Consider the following 17,844-nt stretch of genomic DNA (forward strand, 5'->3'; position numbering starts at 1 on the left):
GTCCCTCAAGTCTCTCCTACCGCATGCGTTGACCTTTACCACTACATCTCAATTCTTGCACCTGCTTTCCTTCATTTCCGTCCGATGAAACGGTTTCACAAAATCCGTGCCAGCCCGTCTTACACGCACAAAGACCCACGGAAGCCCGCTGTGCCAGCTCAGTACGACACAGCACTGCTCATAGAAGATGGTGTCGCTCATGCAAGTGACCTGAACTCGCTTGCAGGTACGCCCTTGTCTAGACATTTTCTCCTTCAGTTAACTAAGATGTTTGACCCATTCAATAGGCCTGCGTGCTGGTCGCATCCGCGCGATCTTTCGTCTACCTGGTTACTATAGCGAGACTCGCCCTCTTGTATATATCCACTAGTATCGACCATTGCAAGCGCTCGACAAGCCCACCCGTATGTTCAAACTCGATGCCTCTACTTGCAATCGCCAGCCGAACGCCTCTGTTGTTCCCGCCGACGATGTATTCAGGTCGTGCCATCTTATACCTCGTTGCACAGGCGCAGAAACAATCACCTGGACAAGAGAATCCGCACTCGACGACGCGAGCAAGTTTTTGTTCAATCATTACATTGATCTTGATATGTTTGAGTGCGTGCGAAAGGAGCAGTTGCGAATATGAGTTATTCCTAGTACGATGTGTATCATGTAGTCTTTAATCCGACATTTGCCATTGTGTGGCGAACACACGCATAGTACAAGCAAATGAAGACACACCAAAGTCCGTCCAACCAGGCGTCCCGGCCGGCACATTCCCGCACCACAGCTGGTTCTCCATGTCCGTCAGAGGGGTGGTGGCATTTTGACCGCTGTCGCGCTGGTTGATAGTGATTTGCGCGGACGCGGCCATGATGGAATCATCGCCCACAGAGGACGACAAGGTCGTGCAGTGCCACGACAGAACGCGAGGGGATGCCAGACATGGGTGAGAGGAATGCAGCGCGAGCGGCGGGGCGTGCGCAGCCCGGCGCGCCGACGAGGAAATTTGGGGGAGGGAGGGAGGTTGCAGCGCACGCGGAGACAAGGTCGTCAGCGGCGTTGCTCGGCTAATTTGAGGTCTGGCTGCGCGCTTGTGGCTAACTCACCACACCCCAGCAACCGTCAGCAATTGTCCTGCTGAGGTTGCCCGCGCCGACTCCACTGCGCAAAGCCACCTCGCAGAGCTACGGGCTTCATGGCCGGCGGGCCCGGGGCATGGGCCCACTGTCAGCACCATGAAGCCCGTGCTGCTACTACGAGGTTGTTTGTGCTGCTCGTACGGGCGTGTGGGTGCGGCTACTGTGTTAGAAATGAGCGCAGCCCCGCGGCAGCGGTGGGTTTCGCGCTGCTGCGGCATGCTCGAGGGTCTGGGAGGTCGTGCAGTCCGTCAGGTGTCTTTTTATAACAGAGCGCGGCTCGTTGTATGTAATGAGCAGTTTACGCGTAACAGGGGAGTTGCCGCATTTGGGATCGGAGTTTGAATCCGCAGTCGCGGACGTCGCGTCCTCTCCGCTTTTCTGGTTCCTTGCAACATCCATATGCACTGTCACACATACAGGAAGTCGCTCTTGGGCACAACACTTGTCCTGGGCGCTTCCCTCTGACAGTACATGATGGATAAACCTCACCAGTCACGCAATACAACAAAAACACATAGCACATTATGATAACGAGTTAGCGCAAAAAAATGAGTCGCTAACCCTAACCCTAGAGCCAGGCTCTGTCGCGTTTTCTATGCCACCACCAATGTATATAACAGTAGCTATCAGAACTTGAGGATAGATATATACTGTCCCAAATACATACGAGCTTTCTATCATAAATCAAAAGAATATCATAATGCAGTGGTCACACATTCTCGTCGAGGTGTCTTCTGTGAGGGCCTCAAGGAGCACTGTCTCGTATCATTTACAGCACTATTTACACATTCACGCTATTGTTCTTACTGCGTACCCTTAGAACTATTGAAAAATCCTGAAGGTGCACCGTAAATCCTGTCTTCCTCTGCCCGACTCGGACCCGATCTGCGAGAGGAAGCACCACTGGCAGCAATAGCTTGGGTTTGAGGTAGAGTTAGTGTTGTGCAGGGCCGGGCTTGGCCTGAAAGCCCTGGCTTTGGCCTGGCTTTTGAGGGCTCGGGCTTTGAAAAACCCTAGGCCAGGCCCTGACATAGGGCCAGGGCTTGGCTTGGGCCTGGCTTGGGCCTAGGCCAGGGCTTTCACTATAAAATCATGTATTTTGCTTCCTTTGTGCATAAAAAATTAGAGTGGTCCATTTTCAACTCAATGAAGCTATCAGGATAAATCAGACAGTAAAAACAGTGAAGACATTGACTTTTGATTGTGTCACAATAATCACTGTAGTAAAAGACACTTATTCATCCAAGTCTCAATGGTTCTCATTGTCTGAAATACCTAAAATTAAGTCTCCAAGCTCATCATCATGCTTCTCAACAGTCATTTCATCAATAACATTGCTCTCAGTCATCTCAAAGGATAACTCAGTTGCTGAGGATGGCTCTAGCTCATGGAGAATTAATTCCTGGCAGCAGAGTGTTCTCAACACCTGAATAGCTTCAACAACATCTCCACCAATGTGATTGCACCTTTTTGTGATTATTTCAGCAGCTGCATGAAAGTGATCCCAAATAGGGTACAAAAGAGAATTCAACTGTAGCACTGATTAGAACCATAAAATGTGATACAACAAGATAACTTACACCCCACCAATTGACAATAGATATATCTTCTGGAAGAGGCATCTCAGAGCCAAGATAAGCATGAAATCCTTGAGCCTGAGGTGCTGAGGTGTTTTCAGCTTCATTGTTTGCACCATAACTGTCTTTGGGACATTAGTAACCTACTGGGTCGAAATCACCTTATTTACTGACATAACTCTCAAGGCTATATTCTAATTGAAGGGCAAGTGAGTCAGATAATGCCATAGCTAGATCAGGACACAGCACACCTTGATTAGAATTTCCCACAATCAATAAAAACATCGTACACTAGCTAATGCTTAATTTCAAGTTATAGAACCTTTTGTTACTAGAGTAGTTGTACAATCATACTAACATTTTTTTCAAAATTTTAGCTACAGGCCCTGGCTTAGGCCCTGGGCTCGGGCTTTGCAACAACCCAGGCCAGGCCCTAGGCCCTCAAATGCCCTAGCCAGGGCTCGGGCAGGGCTTGGCCTATACAGGGCTTGGCCCGAGGGCTTTAGGGCTTCAGGCCTGGCCCTGCACAACACTAGGTAGAGTTGACGCTGTTGGCTGAGACTCCTGAGACTCCTGAGTCTCCAGTGGCTGAGAGACATATTGAGCCTGCTGGTGAGATTGAGTACCGCCAAAGGTTGGTTCACTCCCATCGCGTGTAACAACTGCTGTGCGCCGCACAGCAAAGGTAATGTTATCTTCATCGTCTTCCATCAATGCTATCTCCTATACTCAAGAATCAGTTGTAGCCCCTGTCTTCAACACAACTGCAAACCAATAAACTCACCACACGGCCTGGACGATAGGCGGTGAAGTTCAGAGCTGTCGTGACTTGGCCTCGGCTCATACGGAGGTAAATGACGTTCAAGTCATTGTTGTGATCAGCGGGCGTGGCCATACTGAGCGGTGAGAGATACAAAGAAAGGAGCTGAATATTAATAAGCTGAGTTGTGCGCCATTTTGTGAGCTCTGAATATGGCAATATATCGGAGTTTTGATCTTCACCGAACATTACATTCAACGTTCAAATCGCACTGACGTGTTTTTCGGGCACGGCAGGTCCAACAATCATTAACAGTCTGTAGCCCCATTTTCCCTCTTTACTGACTAGTGCTTGATGCCATATAATTACATTGTAACATGGCAGTGTCCATCCATTACCACCGATTACTGAGTACCGCCCCGAGTACCGCCAGTGAGACCGAATATACACCATTACTAGAGTACAGAAGGTAATTAGTGAAGGCCTTTTTCCTGATGGGTGTTCGGACCAGACACTGTCAAAATTGGGCTGGTTGTGACCGTTAAAACTCTGCGTACCAATGATGAATTGTCGAGTGAGATTACGCTGGATTATTGTTAGTATCATAAATATACAAATAAATAAGACTCACCATCAACGCAATTCAGCGCCAGTTGTCTGGTCCCAATTCTAGCCCTGTATTAACTGCGAGCTGCCTACATAGCTTGACAATACTCCAACATTCCTCAAGCAACTTGATAATCTACAAATAGGTTAGAAATACTGTAGATAGATGAGAATACAAATACCTTGGTTTTGATCTTGCTGCGACTCTGTGATGTCGCATTCATAACAAGTCCTTGAACGATCTCGACGAGCTCGAGGTTATTGAAAGCTTCATCCGTCAACTTGACGAGTTGCGGCCATTTCTTGAACACAACCTAGTATATTCAGTAATAAAACACGTCAAAATTATGTCTGCTTACCATAATTGCCGGCACGATAGAATCCTTGTAAGATGGAAGGTTCGGGGATAGCATGCATGCGGTGGTTCGCACACCAATCACAGACTAATGTTCATATTAGATAGATTACAGAATGAAAATAAAAGAAACTTACTTTAACGTCCTTGCCATTGAGCCGGTCCTTCTCGCGCAGGCAACGGAGCTCCTTGTCAAGACGTTGAATGGTCTTGTGGTCTTCCTCGCGCTCGAGAAGCTTTGTACTCAAAGCAAGAAACGCGCCAAACTGGCCGCTGCATTCGCCAGCCTAAAAAGGTTAATTATACAAAAATGAATACAAAAAGAACAAAACTTACATCGATGAGGTCGTAGAGGTCCTTACGCTCGATGCCGGGCGCGTTGCTTGCGAGTGTGTCTGCGAACGCCTTGTACCGTTTGCTCTCGCGTGCGGAGAGCTTGTCGGTGAGGTCGTTTGGGTGTGAGTCGGACCTGGCACGGCGGGTGCCAGCAGTTGAGGTCATTTCAGGTAAGTCTTCATTGTTGTTGTTGTTGTTGTTGTGGCCGGCGCCGGGTGCAGGCGCACCTGCATCCATTCTGAGTGTGTGGGTGCGAGAGGGAATGGAGGAGTGGCTGCTGCCGACAGATGGTGAGCGCGACGAAACGGACAGGGTTGCCAGCCCAGATGCCCTCCGTGGCCCGGAGGGCAGACGAAGGGGAGCTCCTCACAGGTTGGGGAACATGACCTGCGAGCGAGCGAGAGGAATGCGAGGGAGTGAGGAAAAAGGTGCAACATGGTGTTGCAACGTTTGAACCTGCACGTGATGCTGTGCAGGCTCGAATGCCGCGCGAGCCCTTTGCCCCTTTCCAGTGCTCACCTCGCTCGCTCGCTCACTCGCTCGACTGCAATCCCATCAACACCAACACACCCACCAAATCTCACCTATGGATCCGTGTAGCTACGTAGATGGAGAAAGTAAGTAATTTTTTTTTATTCCTACAAAAGCTGACATTGAGCTTGTGACTTTATGTACTAGTTATTGAATATATCACTTCGGTATCAAGGCGAAAACCTCAAGCCCGATGCACTGTTTGCTCCAATGCAAAAGCGACTGGAATGGACCTCAAGCACCTCCAGCAACACTGCGAGTCACGCACGCACCAACGTGCAGCCCACAAATTCCGTGCAAAACAGACAATGGGCAGCTCAACTGCCCCTATCTTCGAATCAAGATCAACATTATCTTGGCCACCACATGCAGCACCACGGTCCCCTTCACCTTCTACACCAATTATTACTAGTCCTAAAAGTCCTATGAGTGTAGACGAGCCTGTTAATTATGTTGAGGAAGCTGCTGATCCAGAGGAACTTGAGTCTCTTGCCCCTCTTGCTTCATTATTTAGAAATGCTGTCCATGGCCATTCTCGACAGTCGAACGAGGGATTTGCTCAGGATTTGTGGCAGCAGGTTTTAGCCAAGGCCTCAGCTGAGCAAGCTGAGAGAGCAGATCTCGTCTCAGTCGAGGATAGTTTCGAGGAGGATTTCCTTGTTTCTGAGTTTGGGAAGAGAATCTTTGGTATGTGATTCACCATTATATATTCCAGTTCACTGACACAATTGACAGCGCCACTTCCTGGTGATAAGAGCAAGGCCTCAACTGAGCCTCTGCCTGATAGCTCGACATATCCCTTCCGTAGCAAAGAAGTGGGTTTATACCTCATCACGACTGCAAGGGTCATTAATCAAGTTTTGTTTATCCAGGACTTCATCACGTCTCTTTTGTTCAGCTCACCTCGCATGCCCTTCTCTGCTGCCCAGAAGTCGGCTGTGCTGAGCTGGGCAAAGGAGTTAGGTGCACCTCATGTCCCTTCATTATACTCCATCAACAAGTTGCAGGATTTTCTTGCGGAGTTGGTTGGGAACCCCACACAATGGAAGACCACAAAGTCTGGTGATATTTTCTATCTCAATAATGTTGCGGAGGCCATTGCAAAGGCAACTCCTCAACAGCTTGCTGTAATTTTGTGCTTATTGGCAATAGGATTACGCAAATCCGCTTACACAATTTGCGATGCAGGATTATCCTGAGGACACCGGAGAACGTACATCTGGTGTATTCAATGGTGAAAAGCTCCTCCTCGAAGCACCATCACCTCCTGCCGTACAAGTCCTCGGGACCGTCTTCTTCATCAATGAACTCTTGCGTGACAGCATGGATAGCTACTTTATTCCTGAAAGGTTCTTTTACGCCTTGTATCCACTTGATGATCAGGACGATAAACCAGAGAGGCAACTGTGGGCGTTGGGGAGACCAGTTGAAGCCACTGAGGCAAGTAATAAAATTCTCATTCATGATACTGTACTTTTACGACCCGAGGTTCATGGTGGCGTGAGAAAGTCGCGCGTCGGCGATATTTCCATAACCGGATGTCTCCCCTTCTAAGTTCATCGGCTCTGACCGAGGGGGGACATGAAGTTCAGAGGGGGACATGCCGCCGGGCCTGTTCACCCGGCCGAAGCAAAGCCGCCTCGAGGCGATCACACAAAGTCCGCGTTTCTGGCCGCCGCCCAGGTACGGCTTCAGCTTCTTTCATTTCGGTTAACTCTAAATGGCAGATTCTGCTTAGCCGCCCGGTATCACCTCTCATGGACTTCACGCTCGGTTGGACGACGTCTGTCTCATGGTACGTTTCTCGCTCCTATCCGGTCCGTTTATTCACTTTTGCTTGACGTTCTGCAGGGCATCTTCACGTTTTTGAAGTCGTGCTGGTCTCGAGGCCGCTGACTCGCACTGGAATTCTGCTCAGTCTGTCTGGTAAGCCCTTTCTTGCCTCTTTTCGCCCCTCCTCGCCTCTCCTCACCCATCGATGGCCTTTTCTCGTGAACATATAAATACAGGTGAGTCTCTGAGCAGTTTCTTTAGCTCGCTCAGCCTGTCGCTCACCTCTCCGTAGACTTGCTATTCTATTGCTCTGGCCCTCGCGCTCACTTCATCTGCACTCACTCTGCACCCCCCACTTTCTATCTTCCTGTCATTTTCGACTTAATCAGACCTATCCTAATTCATCCTCAATAATGGCTGCCCTCCGAGGTTTTTTATCTAGCTTCAACATCTTAGAACCCTACGACCGCTTGATCCCAAAGCGCTCGCTCCCCATCCTCGAATTTCTCGACTGGCCCTTCCCAGCTGCTCACTATGCTCAGGACTACGACGACGACGATCTATCACCCTTCTTTTCGACGTCTCCACCCGAGCTCGGCCCGTACGTGCTTGAGACCATTCCTATCCCCGACTTCGGCCATCTTCTCGATCGCGCTGCCCTTGCCAAGTTCTGGCTGCGCGGCATGCGGTCCATCATGATTGATGTTGATGGCACCACCCGCTTCCTCCCCTTTTGGCACGGGCACTATTGGAGCGTCATCTACCCCATGATCGCTGCCCAGGTCGAGTGGTCTCGTGCTCGTACCTGGGCCCACAAGAAGCTGCATGCATGCCCCGCTCCCACCGCGTTTGCCCAAGTTCCCAGCGCCGCCGACGCGTTCTTCAAGATCGTCGGCTGGGACTGCGAGATCGGGGATTCCCTCCGCTCCCTCCAGCTGTCAATTTTCTTCTCTGATAGGTACATGCCTGGCGACATCATCGATCATTGCGCGAGGATGATCCGTGACTGGACGGCCACCTCACCGACACGTCGCAAGGTCCTTGTCGACACCCTCGATTTCCAGGTTCCCTTCACTGATCCCATCTGTCATTCGCTACAGTGGGATCAGTTCGATTCCTCTGATCCCGGCCAGCTCACTCATCTCCGCGACATCGCTAATCAGTTACGTTCGGGCGACTTCGCTGGCGTGGTGCACCCATTCCACGACCATCGTCTTGATCACTACGTGGCCGTTTTTGTTGACGTGCGCACTGGTCAGCTCCATGTCGGTGACTCGCTGACCAGCGGAGCATTGGGCCGAGATGCCCTCCCTCGCTACGACTTATCCGGTTATAAAGACTTCACCCGCAAGCTCGGACTCTCTCCCCCTCGCTCGATTGCCACCCTTCCTCACTCTATCCAGGACGATGGCGTCTCATGCGGCCTAGTCACCCTCAATTCCATTGAACGCTTTATTTTCTCCGCCGTCCGCGCATGGTCCCCCCGCACCAAGTTCTTAGAGCGCGTCGAGTGGGCTCTTCTACTTGCTACTCACACAGGGAGTCGCTACAGACTGGTGAGCCCTTTATTTTTATAATTACCCCTCCAATATGCTAATGAATCGCTCAGAGTGATCTACGTCTGTGCGATGATACCATCGTGCAGCGGCACAATGGATGCCGCCTCCATCTCTCCCTTCCTCCTCTCCCAGATAGCTCTGGCCCAGACAGCAGCAGCGATGGTGATCGCTCGGACAACAGCCCTCCATGCCCCAAACCTGATCACAACACCGATGACAGCAACCACGATCGCCCAAGGAATGCCACCACGGATGCTTCGGACGACAGTGACGCTAACTCCAATGTTGACACACCTCCACCACGACCCACACCTCCTTCTCGACTCTCTCACTCTCGTCAGACGCTCTCGCAGCCCCGTCTCGAGGCCTTCTTCTCCCCAACAACACGTGAAGAGCTCGAGGTTGAGCGGACGCGCACCAAGTCCGACAGGGAATCTGAGCAGCGCGATGAGGCTGAGAAGGTCAAGCTCGACATGTCTCTGCAGGAGATCAGTCGTAACGAACTCAAGAAGACCAGGGCACGCGAGAAGAAGAGGCGCAACCGGGCAAACAGAAAGATCAGAGAGGTAAGCATTCAAAGTTTCTTTTGTTCTACATCTACACATTAACAACATTGTCCACAGGTTTCTGAAGGATCGGACAGCACCACTGCTACTGCCCCCCTCTTGGCTCCCACCACCTCTTCTACCATCCCCATCTCTGAGCTCCTCGCCATCACCCTCCCACATCCCGCCTCCGATCCCTCTGCGCACACATCGGCCCTGCCGCTCGCATCTGCCGAGCTATCGCGCCCATATCGGCAGCTCAACGAGTTGGCCCGATTGGGGCGAGACTCCCGTGGCCGGAAACGCAAGCACAACGCCATCAACGCGCAGCGGTTCAACTGGGTAAGCCCGCCGATCTTTGCTCAGATCGATCGGGCTATTCACATCGTTGGATGGTCGCCTTGTGCGATCGTTCATTACCTTCGCCTTATCAACCCTCAGCAATTCAAGCCCCTCAATTCTCAAGTCATCGGCCGATGGATCGAGCGGCCTGCAGATGGTCTACCTCGCTGGAGGGACTCTGTCCTCGAGCGTGTAGCCATCGGTCACAAGCCTTTCGGCGTCGTGACTCGATCTGGTATCCTGGTATGTCAATTTCATTCAATTTCCTTTATCTTACCAAGCTAACTCAAATCTACATCAATTAGGATCTGTACCCCGAACTCGTCACGGGAATTGTCGAGCAGCTTCGCCATCTTCGAGCTGCTGGCATTCCAATGACGATCTCGTCAATCCGGGCTCTCCTCCTCGCTCGAATTTCACACCACGCCCCACAGCTTCTCCGCGCGATCACACCCGACAGACGACCATTCCTGTGCTCAGAACCGTTCGTACGAAAGTTTGTATATGAACATCTCAAGTGGGTTTCTCGATCTTCAACACGCGCTGCTCAGAAGACTCCGCAAGATGCGGAGGAACAGATCTACGAGCTCTTCCTCCGACTCGCTCTCTGGTTCCGCGACTCTGGTGCTCGATATCCCTCCCTCCTCGTCAACTTCGATCAAACTCAAGTCGTTATGGCCGACAGCGCTGCCAACACGTTCGACGTCGAAGGATCGAAACAGGTCTCTGTCCTCGGGAAGGAGGAGAAGCGAGCATTCACCGCCGTGGTCGGCATCTCTGCGTCGGGCGATGCTCTCCCGACGCAATTCATCTTCAAGGGAGCCACTGAGCGCTCCACCCCATCCTCGACAGCACCAGACCGAGGCGAAGCCAGCCGCCTCGGTTTCATCTATGCCTGGAATCCGGACAACTACTGGTCTACCCACACCACGATGGAGCAATACCTCGCCGACATCGTGGTCCCTTATTTCACCCGACAGAAGGAACTCTTAGGCTGCGACGAGGACCAGGAGTGCGCTATCCTCCTCGACTGCTGGTCGGTTCATCGCAGCCTGAGCTTCCGCTCAATGGTACAACGTCGATGGCCTTGGATCCGGCTTCGCTACGTTCCTGGTGGCACTACGGGCACGTCTCAGCCTTGCGACGTCGGCATTCAACGCGCGTACAAGCTTGTGATCAAAAAATGTCAGTTGCAAGACACTGTGGACGAGGCCCTTGCTCATCTCTCCTCCTCCAACAACCCTTCGACATTCACGCTCGACACCCGCATCAAAACCCTCAGGGATCGGTCGGTCGCTTGGGGCGTGCATGCATTTAATGCCATCAATCGCTCTGACTTCGTCAAACAGGTATTCCCCCCCTTTTTTTTTTGCCCCGCTTGTTTGTATGCTAACAAAGTGGTTTTATTACAGGCGTTCGCTCGCTGCGAAGTTCGAGGAGGGTTCAACCTCTCCTTTGACTCCCTGACGAGCCCAGCCGCCCTCAAGCTCATTCGCGAGCTCCCCCGCACGGATCCCATCCTCTTCGCCCGCATCTCGAAGTCCTTTGGGGACGACGATGTTGTTCCCGAGGACGACCCAGCTCCCGACAACCCCATCGACGTCAATGCGCACATTGACCCGTTCGAGGGTGATCAGCAGTACGACGACGACACGTGGGTGGAGCCTGGGGATCTCATGGCGCGGATCCTACACCCCGGTGACGCTGACGCCGTCGACGCCTCGCTCTCGGTGCCCGGAATGGCAGACGATCTCGACGTCGATCTCGACGTCATCGAGATCCCCGGCACAGATGAAACGGGCAGGGGTAAGCGTCGCCGTGTTTCTACCAAGCGATACACTGGGTACTTAGGTCATTAGGATACCTATTTGCACTTCTATTACGAGTTTCTAGCTAATATACACTGTCTTTTGTGTTTCTACCGAATGTCCCCCATCTTAAGTTCAACATGTGTGATACAGGGGGGACTGTCCCCCCACCTTAGGTTCAGTTCAAGGGGGGGGGGGGACAGGGGGACTGAACCTCGGGTCGTAAAAGTACAGTATCCTATAAAGCCTCAGAGGTAGTCCTGCTTGCTGAGCGACCCAAAGTTGGCTCTCACACATGGTGATGCTACCGCACATTCGACTGTTCCGAGTCACTTCCATTCATCCCGCACCTGCTCGCTCGCGAGCAATCACTGGCAACTGTGATGATCACAGTCAAACCGGAGAACATTCACCGTGATGGGCTCTTTACCAGCAGTACCCGGGGACGTCGCGCAAGAGCCTACATGGGCACATACGATGCATAGAATCTCGAGTGTCAACTATTACTATCTACATCTCCTTTCCTTACTCGAAGCAATCATCAATCCAGCGACTTTTTCGCGACCGAAACTCCGCATTCGAAGTTACGCCACGAATAGCGCTGCGTGCTGTTTTCGTATACCGCAGGACCCCGAGCACTGGCTTTATCTCCGATTCTATATAGTATGACGATTTCTTCAAGAACAGTCAATGAAGAAGTTTCAGCCATTAGATCGTCATCTAATTGTGGCGTCTTCTTGGTGAGTGGCACTCTCACTCGACTTGATCACGATAGGAGGAGCCTGTCGCATCTTGTATCCCCCACAGAACATCGACGCGATGGCGGTGATGCAGTACTTCGCCCTCTTGGTCGATCATCTTGCTGCAGAGTTTCAGGTCCATTCAATGGGTATATGCCATGTACTGTCCAACAATATGCATCTGCTTCACAGCAAAAAAAAAGCAGCTCTCCACATATTCCAAATTCCAGATTCACGTAAAACGCACGGCTACAAGAACAAATGCGGCATCCAACACACATGAATCCCAAGGTCCCTAAGACACCCCACCTCGTGCGCAACAAGCTCGCAGTTGCTGCCACATACGATCCTCCTAATCTGACACGATCCTTGCCCTTGCGCGCGCCGTGCGACAATGCAGTCCCTCAGTGCCTCCAAACTCGGACACTCCCGGTCGTTCCACGACCCGCCTACCGCGATCTTGCGCAGCATCGGCGCGGGGAGCGTCCCGTCATCGCGGGGCCACAAAGAAGCGAAGACGGCGCGGCTGCCCTCGCGGCTCGTGTTGATCAGCTTGAACTTCTGCAGCGCGGGGAGGTGGCGAAAGACGTCGTGCAGCGTCTTGGGCCAGTTCGCGGCGCGCGCGCAGCCGCCGACGGCGAGGGAGGTGGCTGAGGCGACGGGGAGGACGGCGGCGAAGGAGGCGAAGAGGGCGCCGGCTTGGTCCATTAGGGCCCAGCAGTTGAGCTCCAGTGACGGTCTATTGTCGGAAGCAGGGATGTATTTGAAGCACAGACAGACGGCGTCGTAGTCTGACTCGATGGAGAAGGAGCAGTCGCCCCCGTCCAGATTGAAAAACGGGCCGTGGGGGGAAGCGCGCGGCTGGGTGTCATCCGGGTCGTCTTCGGCTTGGCATAGGGCAACAAGCCTGCGAAGGACGTCCGTCGTGAGGTCTTCTTCGTCATCTAAAACATTGAGAGACAGATTTACCCGGGTGCGGTCGAAGCGAAGACAGGAAAGAAGGCCCAGACACACGTCAGCGTTGGCTGACAGGAAGAAGCGCTTGAGGCTGGGGAGGCTCGCACAGAAGTTTCGCTCGCACCGCGGATCGAATCCCGGTACCTCAAGCTGAAGGTCCAGGTTTTCGAGCGCACGCATTCCGTCAATCGCGCGGACGACACCGGGAAAACCGTGGGCAAAGTCGTCGATGGTGTCGTGGATCTCTAACGTGCGCAGCTGCGAAAAGTGATATAGACTGCCCCAGTCAAAGTTTTCAACGCGCGCACGCAGGCGAAGTTCGTTGAGTCGAGGGCATTGTCGATGAAAGGGAAACGTGGATATCTCGGTGGTGTGGTGTCCGATGCAGACTTTCTCCAACGCAGGTGCCGATGCTGCGGAGGCCATCAGCCCCTCGAGATAGCTATTGGAGCCTCCTTGGAGATGAAGCGCACGCGTGCGGCCCATGTTCTTGACCATGGCGCTGTACGCTGCTGTTTCAACTCTGACTTGGGTAGGGTCCGCGTGGACGTATAAAGGGGCGGTCATACCAGAGCGAGCGAGAACCTCGGAGCCCCACCTGTAGCAGCGACAGCAGGCAAGATGACAGTACGAGAACATCACCCACAGTGATGCGGTGGACAGCGCTGTAGTGCGCCAGTGCTGGCAGACATATGTCAGCGATATCCATGGGGGAGGCCCGCATCGGCCGTGCTCTAGCCAGTACCCAGATGCGATGCGCCGACCGGAGGGTAAGCAGTTCTCGAATATCATGACAAGTATATCATGGGGTAAGGTGGCAGGTATAGACCGCGGAGTCGTCATTGGGCTCGTAGATCGGTGTGTTCCCTATATCTGGCAAAGTATTACATGCGTAAGGTTACAACTTGTCAATATGCGGTTATGCTCACTTACTATCCCGACTAGTGCACACGATGACAGACAATGACAGGTTGGATGGGACCTTGAGTTTGGCTCGTGAGGTTGGAGCGTTGTCGATGAGGCCGAGACGCTTAAACGTCAATGTCAGAAATTTGCAAATTTCACACGCGCGTCACTGCATCGCCAGAGTCTTTGTGTCGTTGTCCACGAGCCCCGTCCTTGGACACATTTATCGGCACAAATGGCAGAGACGAGGGGCTCATTCGGGTCTTGAGTTATCTTGCCATGATTTCTACAGGAGATGGCGACTTACCTTGGATGCGAAGAAAGGTGCTTGGTCGGAGATAGGGGCTTCGGCAACAACCGAGGGACGGCGCTTACCACGGAAATACAAGCGCTCGTGGTCCATGCTCTGACTCTCCACACTCCATGACGCCGCGACTCTGCCATCCTTGTTTTCCTCGACGCGACGTTCACGCGTCTTCAGATCTGGACGGCCGGAGATATAAACCATGACGCAGCCTCTGGTCGAGTTCACTGTTCACAACTTTTCCAATGCCAGCGAGGCCAGCTTGTCGCTTCCGTCCTCTTCCGCCCTCCGTGATGAGGCTCGCAAGCTTGTCGAGTGCGTTCAGGATACAGATGGGTGGAGGTCTGTCTTTATTGCTTCGCAGGATGAGAGTCCTCGTGAGTACTCGGTCATGTCCAAACCGGCTCTGAGGTTCACCAAACAAAGGGTTCGCGCTCAGAAACGCGTACCAGTACGTCTACGATCCACCCGCTATAAAATACGACAGCCAACGACTCGGTATTGAAAACCTAAAGTCCTGGGGAGAACCACCGGATGCCGACGAACTAGTCCCTATGGAGGATCTCGAGCCCTTCCACAGCACGGACCTACGAGATCCCGAACCGCCAGAGGCTTCCCAGCCCCAGATCCATGCTAGACCAACTCTGGAGCTGGAGGATACATCCGTCCTCGAGGAGCGTCCTCTAAAAAGACCTCGGCTAGACATTGAACCGCTATACGATCTCATACCCCAGGTACGCCCATTTGCACACGCACAATTCTCCCCGCCCCTCTTCTGACACCGCCTGTGCCCTCCCTCCCTCCACCGATCGCAGCCCCACTACCATTCGATACCATCCGGAAAATACGACCCCTTCAATCCAGAGCGTTGCCCGCCCTTTCCGAAGCGCCCGGCCGTCCCCGTCCCGCCGCAGACGCAGGAGGCCGTCGTGGCCGTGCTCGAGCAGCCATACGCACGCGTCGCGTGGGTCATTCCCGTACGCGGGGACGTGCCGTACGAGGGCGCGACAGAAGCTCGCCTCCTGCTCGCGCCCGGGGCGCCCGCATCCCATCCAAGTCTTCCAACTGATCATGGGGCTGAAGACGAGTATGACTCGGTTCTGCCCAGCGCGCCGGACACAGACCTGGGTAGAGACGCGCGCATAACGTGGACGCGCGCGGCCGTCCTCGACTTCTGGACGTTTCTCCTCCGCATGCAGCAGGCCAAATACACAGGGCCGACCGCCGTATCGTTTCACCCCGCCTCGCCCGACCCGATGCGCTCCCTCTCCCTCCCTCCCTCGGCGAGCGCGTTTCGCAGCCAGAGCAGATGGGACGATACCTCAGCCACGATCTCCCAAGTGCCGTCGACCGAGGAGTCGGAGTCGAGAGCGCACGATCTCACAGAGGCGTGGCGCAAGACGCGCCTGCAGTCTGCGGACTACGTCAAGGTGTTCCACGACGCTGCGTACACGCGATATCTCAGGAATATCCTCGACGCGTACTGGTTCGGTGCGGGGCACGAGGGGGAGCCGAAGCCCGACGACGCGATGGACGTGGATCGGCCGGGCCCCAAGATCAAGCCTCTGAGGGGAGCCAGGCTCGCGCTGCTTGATGATCGAGGTCGGGGGCTGCTCGTTTGGTAGGATTGGGCGAGGAGAGTGTAGTCTAGCGTATTTATACCCCACGGCAACGCTGTAATATTACTGGTTTACTCATCTAATATCTACCTGGTCTCCAAATTCCTCCGCCGCGCCTCCTCGACGTACCCGTGCATACTCGCAACCACCCTCCTGAGGTTCTGCGAAAACTTGGCCGACACCGGCACAACCTCCAGCGCCGTCCGCTCCCCCGTCCTCTCATCCACCACCCCCATCTCCCTTTCCACAAACTCCTGCAGCCGCGCGAGCTTCGCCCGCGCCTCCACCGCACCGGGATCGTCTGCCGCGCCCGCGAGCAGGTCTGCCTTGTTCGCGACGACCATGCGCGCCTTGCCGCTCATCCCGCTCTGGTACTTGTCGAGCTCGTCGCGGAGCACCGCGAGCTCCGCCCACGGCTCCGGCGCGGACAGGTCGACGACGTACACGAGCGCGAGCGAGCGCTCCATCGAGCGCAGGAACGAGTGCCCGAGCCCGATGTCCTCTGATGCCTGCGAGATCAGTCCGGGGTTGTCGGCGATGGTGAAGCGGAAGGATTCGAGGATGTCGAAGTTGCTGCCTGTGCGCGGGACTGTTTCGTCTTCTTCTGGGGTTGGTTCTTCGTGCTCCTGTTCGTGGTTTGCTTCGATGGCAGAGTCGGAGGCGGGCTCTACGAAGGACTCGGACGGCGCGGGGTCCGCGTAGATCGCCTCGCGGGCTTCCTGCTCGCGCTGTTCCTCCACGACCGTCTCGTCGAACACCTTGACGCCCTGCAGCTCGCCCTCGAAGCTGCCGTCGTCGCCGACGCGGATAACGCCCACAACCGGGTTTAGCGTCGTGAACGCATAGCTCGCGACCTCCGTCTTCGCGCGCCCGCCCGTCAGCGCGCGCAGCAACGTGCTCTTCCCCGCGTTCGGCACACCCACGAGCCCTATATCCGCCAGAATCTTGAGCTCAAGCGCCAGCGTCACGCGCTCGCCCTCGTACCCGCGCGTCGCGAATTTCGGCGAGCGGTTCAGCCCCGACACAAAGTGCGGGTTCCCGAGCCCGCCCATGCCGCCCGCGGCGACGCGGTGGCCGAGGTACTCGGGGCGGCTCAGGCCCAGCGGCGCGTCGTCCGGCACGACCGTCTCCTCGACCCTGTCCAGATCGAGGCTGACGGGAAACAGCATGCGCTGCCGCCGCGCGAACCGGCGCTCGCGCTCCTCGCGCCGCACGGCCGCCTCCGCCTGCTTGAACACGTCCCTCCCCAAATTATCGTCGCGGTGCTCGGGGTAGTGCACCCAGCGCATGTCGCGCAGCCGGCCGCGGCGCTCCGCCTCGTCCGTGATCCCCGCGAGCGCGTCTTCCACGGCCTCGTACTCGTCCTTGGCGCGCCGCGGGTCGCCGGGTGTGAGCTCGCGGACGATGGTGCCGAGCGGGACTTTGACGATCGTCGGCGTGCCGTTGCGCCCGTTTTGCCAGGTGCCCTGGCCGTGCCCGCCGGATGCGCCGCGCACGCGCTTGGGGACGGAGGAGAGGGAGGTGAGGTGGGGCGTGGGCATGATGTAGACGTCGCCGCCGCGGCCGCCACTGCCGCCCGAGGGTGGGCCGTTGGGGAGGAACTTTTCGCGGTGGAAGGCGACGCAGCCGTTTCCGCCGGTGCCTGAGTGCAAGGGTGAGCGAGTGCAGAGGTAGTTTGTGCAGAATACAAACCTCCTCTGACATGGATGATACTGTGGTCCAAGAATGATTGGCCCTATGGCTGAGGTAAATAAGTCGACCGGGATCATGGGCCGTGAGTGAGGCTCACTTTTTGCTGGCGCTTCCACTCTGTCCTCCGTTTGCGCCGAGCTTCTTCAAGGAGAGTGTCCTTGTCGCCAGTCTCCTTCAGCCGTATGCATGTCGAGGAGAATAATCGTTGAGATGGACCTGCGAACGCATGTCTGCATGGGTTGAGCAGCATCGTCCAAGAGAGTGACGGCAGCAGCCAAGGAGCGTTACCTCGCGTCACGCCAAACGC

At 54.6% G+C, this 17,844-nt stretch overlaps 7 protein-coding genes across 7 annotated transcripts; 3 read left to right on the forward strand and 4 right to left on the reverse strand.

Annotated features, from left to right (window-relative positions):
• Positions 1-3,214: 3,214 nt before the first annotated feature.
• Positions 3,215-3,599, reverse strand: CONPUDRAFT_155097 (uncharacterized protein; the record flags this gene model as incomplete). The annotated part of the gene is made up of 2 exons (XM_007771878.1): positions 3,215-3,427; positions 3,489-3,599. The coding sequence occupies 2 exons, from the start codon at positions 3,597-3,599 to the stop codon at positions 3,215-3,217; spliced, it is 324 nt and encodes a 107-aa protein (XP_007770068.1).
• Positions 3,600-4,107: 508 nt separating this feature from the next.
• On the reverse strand, positions 4,108-5,198 carry CONPUDRAFT_74070 (uncharacterized protein; the record flags this gene model as incomplete). Its single annotated transcript, XM_007771631.1, has 6 exons — positions 4,108-4,206; positions 4,253-4,384; positions 4,430-4,513; positions 4,563-4,712; positions 4,762-4,988; positions 5,072-5,198. The coding sequence occupies 6 exons, from the start codon at positions 5,196-5,198 to the stop codon at positions 4,108-4,110; spliced, it is 819 nt and encodes a 272-aa protein (XP_007769821.1).
• A 519-nt stretch (positions 5,199-5,717) lies between these two features.
• On the forward strand, positions 5,718-7,188 carry CONPUDRAFT_155099 (uncharacterized protein; the record flags this gene model as incomplete). The annotated part of the gene is made up of 7 exons (XM_007771879.1): positions 5,718-5,979; positions 6,028-6,107; positions 6,165-6,419; positions 6,481-6,698; positions 6,885-6,975; positions 7,031-7,087; positions 7,144-7,188. 7 exons carry the CDS (start codon positions 5,718-5,720, stop codon positions 7,186-7,188), a joined length of 1,008 nt encoding a protein of 335 aa, XP_007770069.1.
• Positions 7,189-9,885: 2,697 nt separating this feature from the next.
• Positions 9,886-10,635, forward strand: CONPUDRAFT_58782 (uncharacterized protein; the record flags this gene model as incomplete). Its single annotated transcript, XM_007771594.1, has 1 exon — positions 9,886-10,635. A coding segment is annotated over one exon (750 nt), but the record flags the coding sequence as incomplete, so codon positions are not given.
• A 1,628-nt stretch (positions 10,636-12,263) lies between these two features.
• CONPUDRAFT_166426 (uncharacterized protein) lies at positions 12,264-14,325 on the reverse strand (the record flags this gene model as incomplete). Its single annotated transcript, XM_007771880.1, has 4 exons — positions 12,264-13,697; positions 13,846-13,889; positions 13,950-14,046; positions 14,230-14,325. The coding sequence occupies 4 exons, from the start codon at positions 14,323-14,325 to the stop codon at positions 12,309-12,311; spliced, it is 1,626 nt and encodes a 541-aa protein (XP_007770070.1). The 3' UTR covers positions 12,264-12,308.
• A 103-nt stretch (positions 14,326-14,428) lies between these two features.
• On the forward strand, positions 14,429-15,851 carry CONPUDRAFT_155102 (uncharacterized protein; the record flags this gene model as incomplete). Its single annotated transcript, XM_007771881.1, has 3 exons — positions 14,429-14,603; positions 14,653-14,960; positions 15,042-15,851. The coding sequence occupies 3 exons, from the start codon at positions 14,429-14,431 to the stop codon at positions 15,849-15,851; spliced, it is 1,293 nt and encodes a 430-aa protein (XP_007770071.1).
• An 80-nt stretch (positions 15,852-15,931) lies between these two features.
• On the reverse strand, positions 15,932-17,787 carry CONPUDRAFT_155103 (GTP-binding protein Obg CgtA; the record flags this gene model as incomplete). The annotated part of the gene is made up of 3 exons (XM_007771882.1): positions 15,932-17,487; positions 17,538-17,580; positions 17,635-17,787. The coding sequence occupies 3 exons, from the start codon at positions 17,785-17,787 to the stop codon at positions 15,932-15,934; spliced, it is 1,752 nt and encodes a 583-aa protein (XP_007770072.1).
• Between the last annotated feature and the right edge of the window lie 57 nt (positions 17,788-17,844).

The sequence above is a fragment of the Coniophora puteana genome (assembly GCF_000271625.1).
Source record: "Coniophora puteana RWD-64-598 SS2 unplaced genomic scaffold CONPUscaffold_8, whole genome shotgun sequence".
In the NCBI taxonomy this organism is placed as follows: Eukaryota; Fungi; Basidiomycota; class Agaricomycetes; order Boletales; family Coniophoraceae; genus Coniophora; species Coniophora puteana.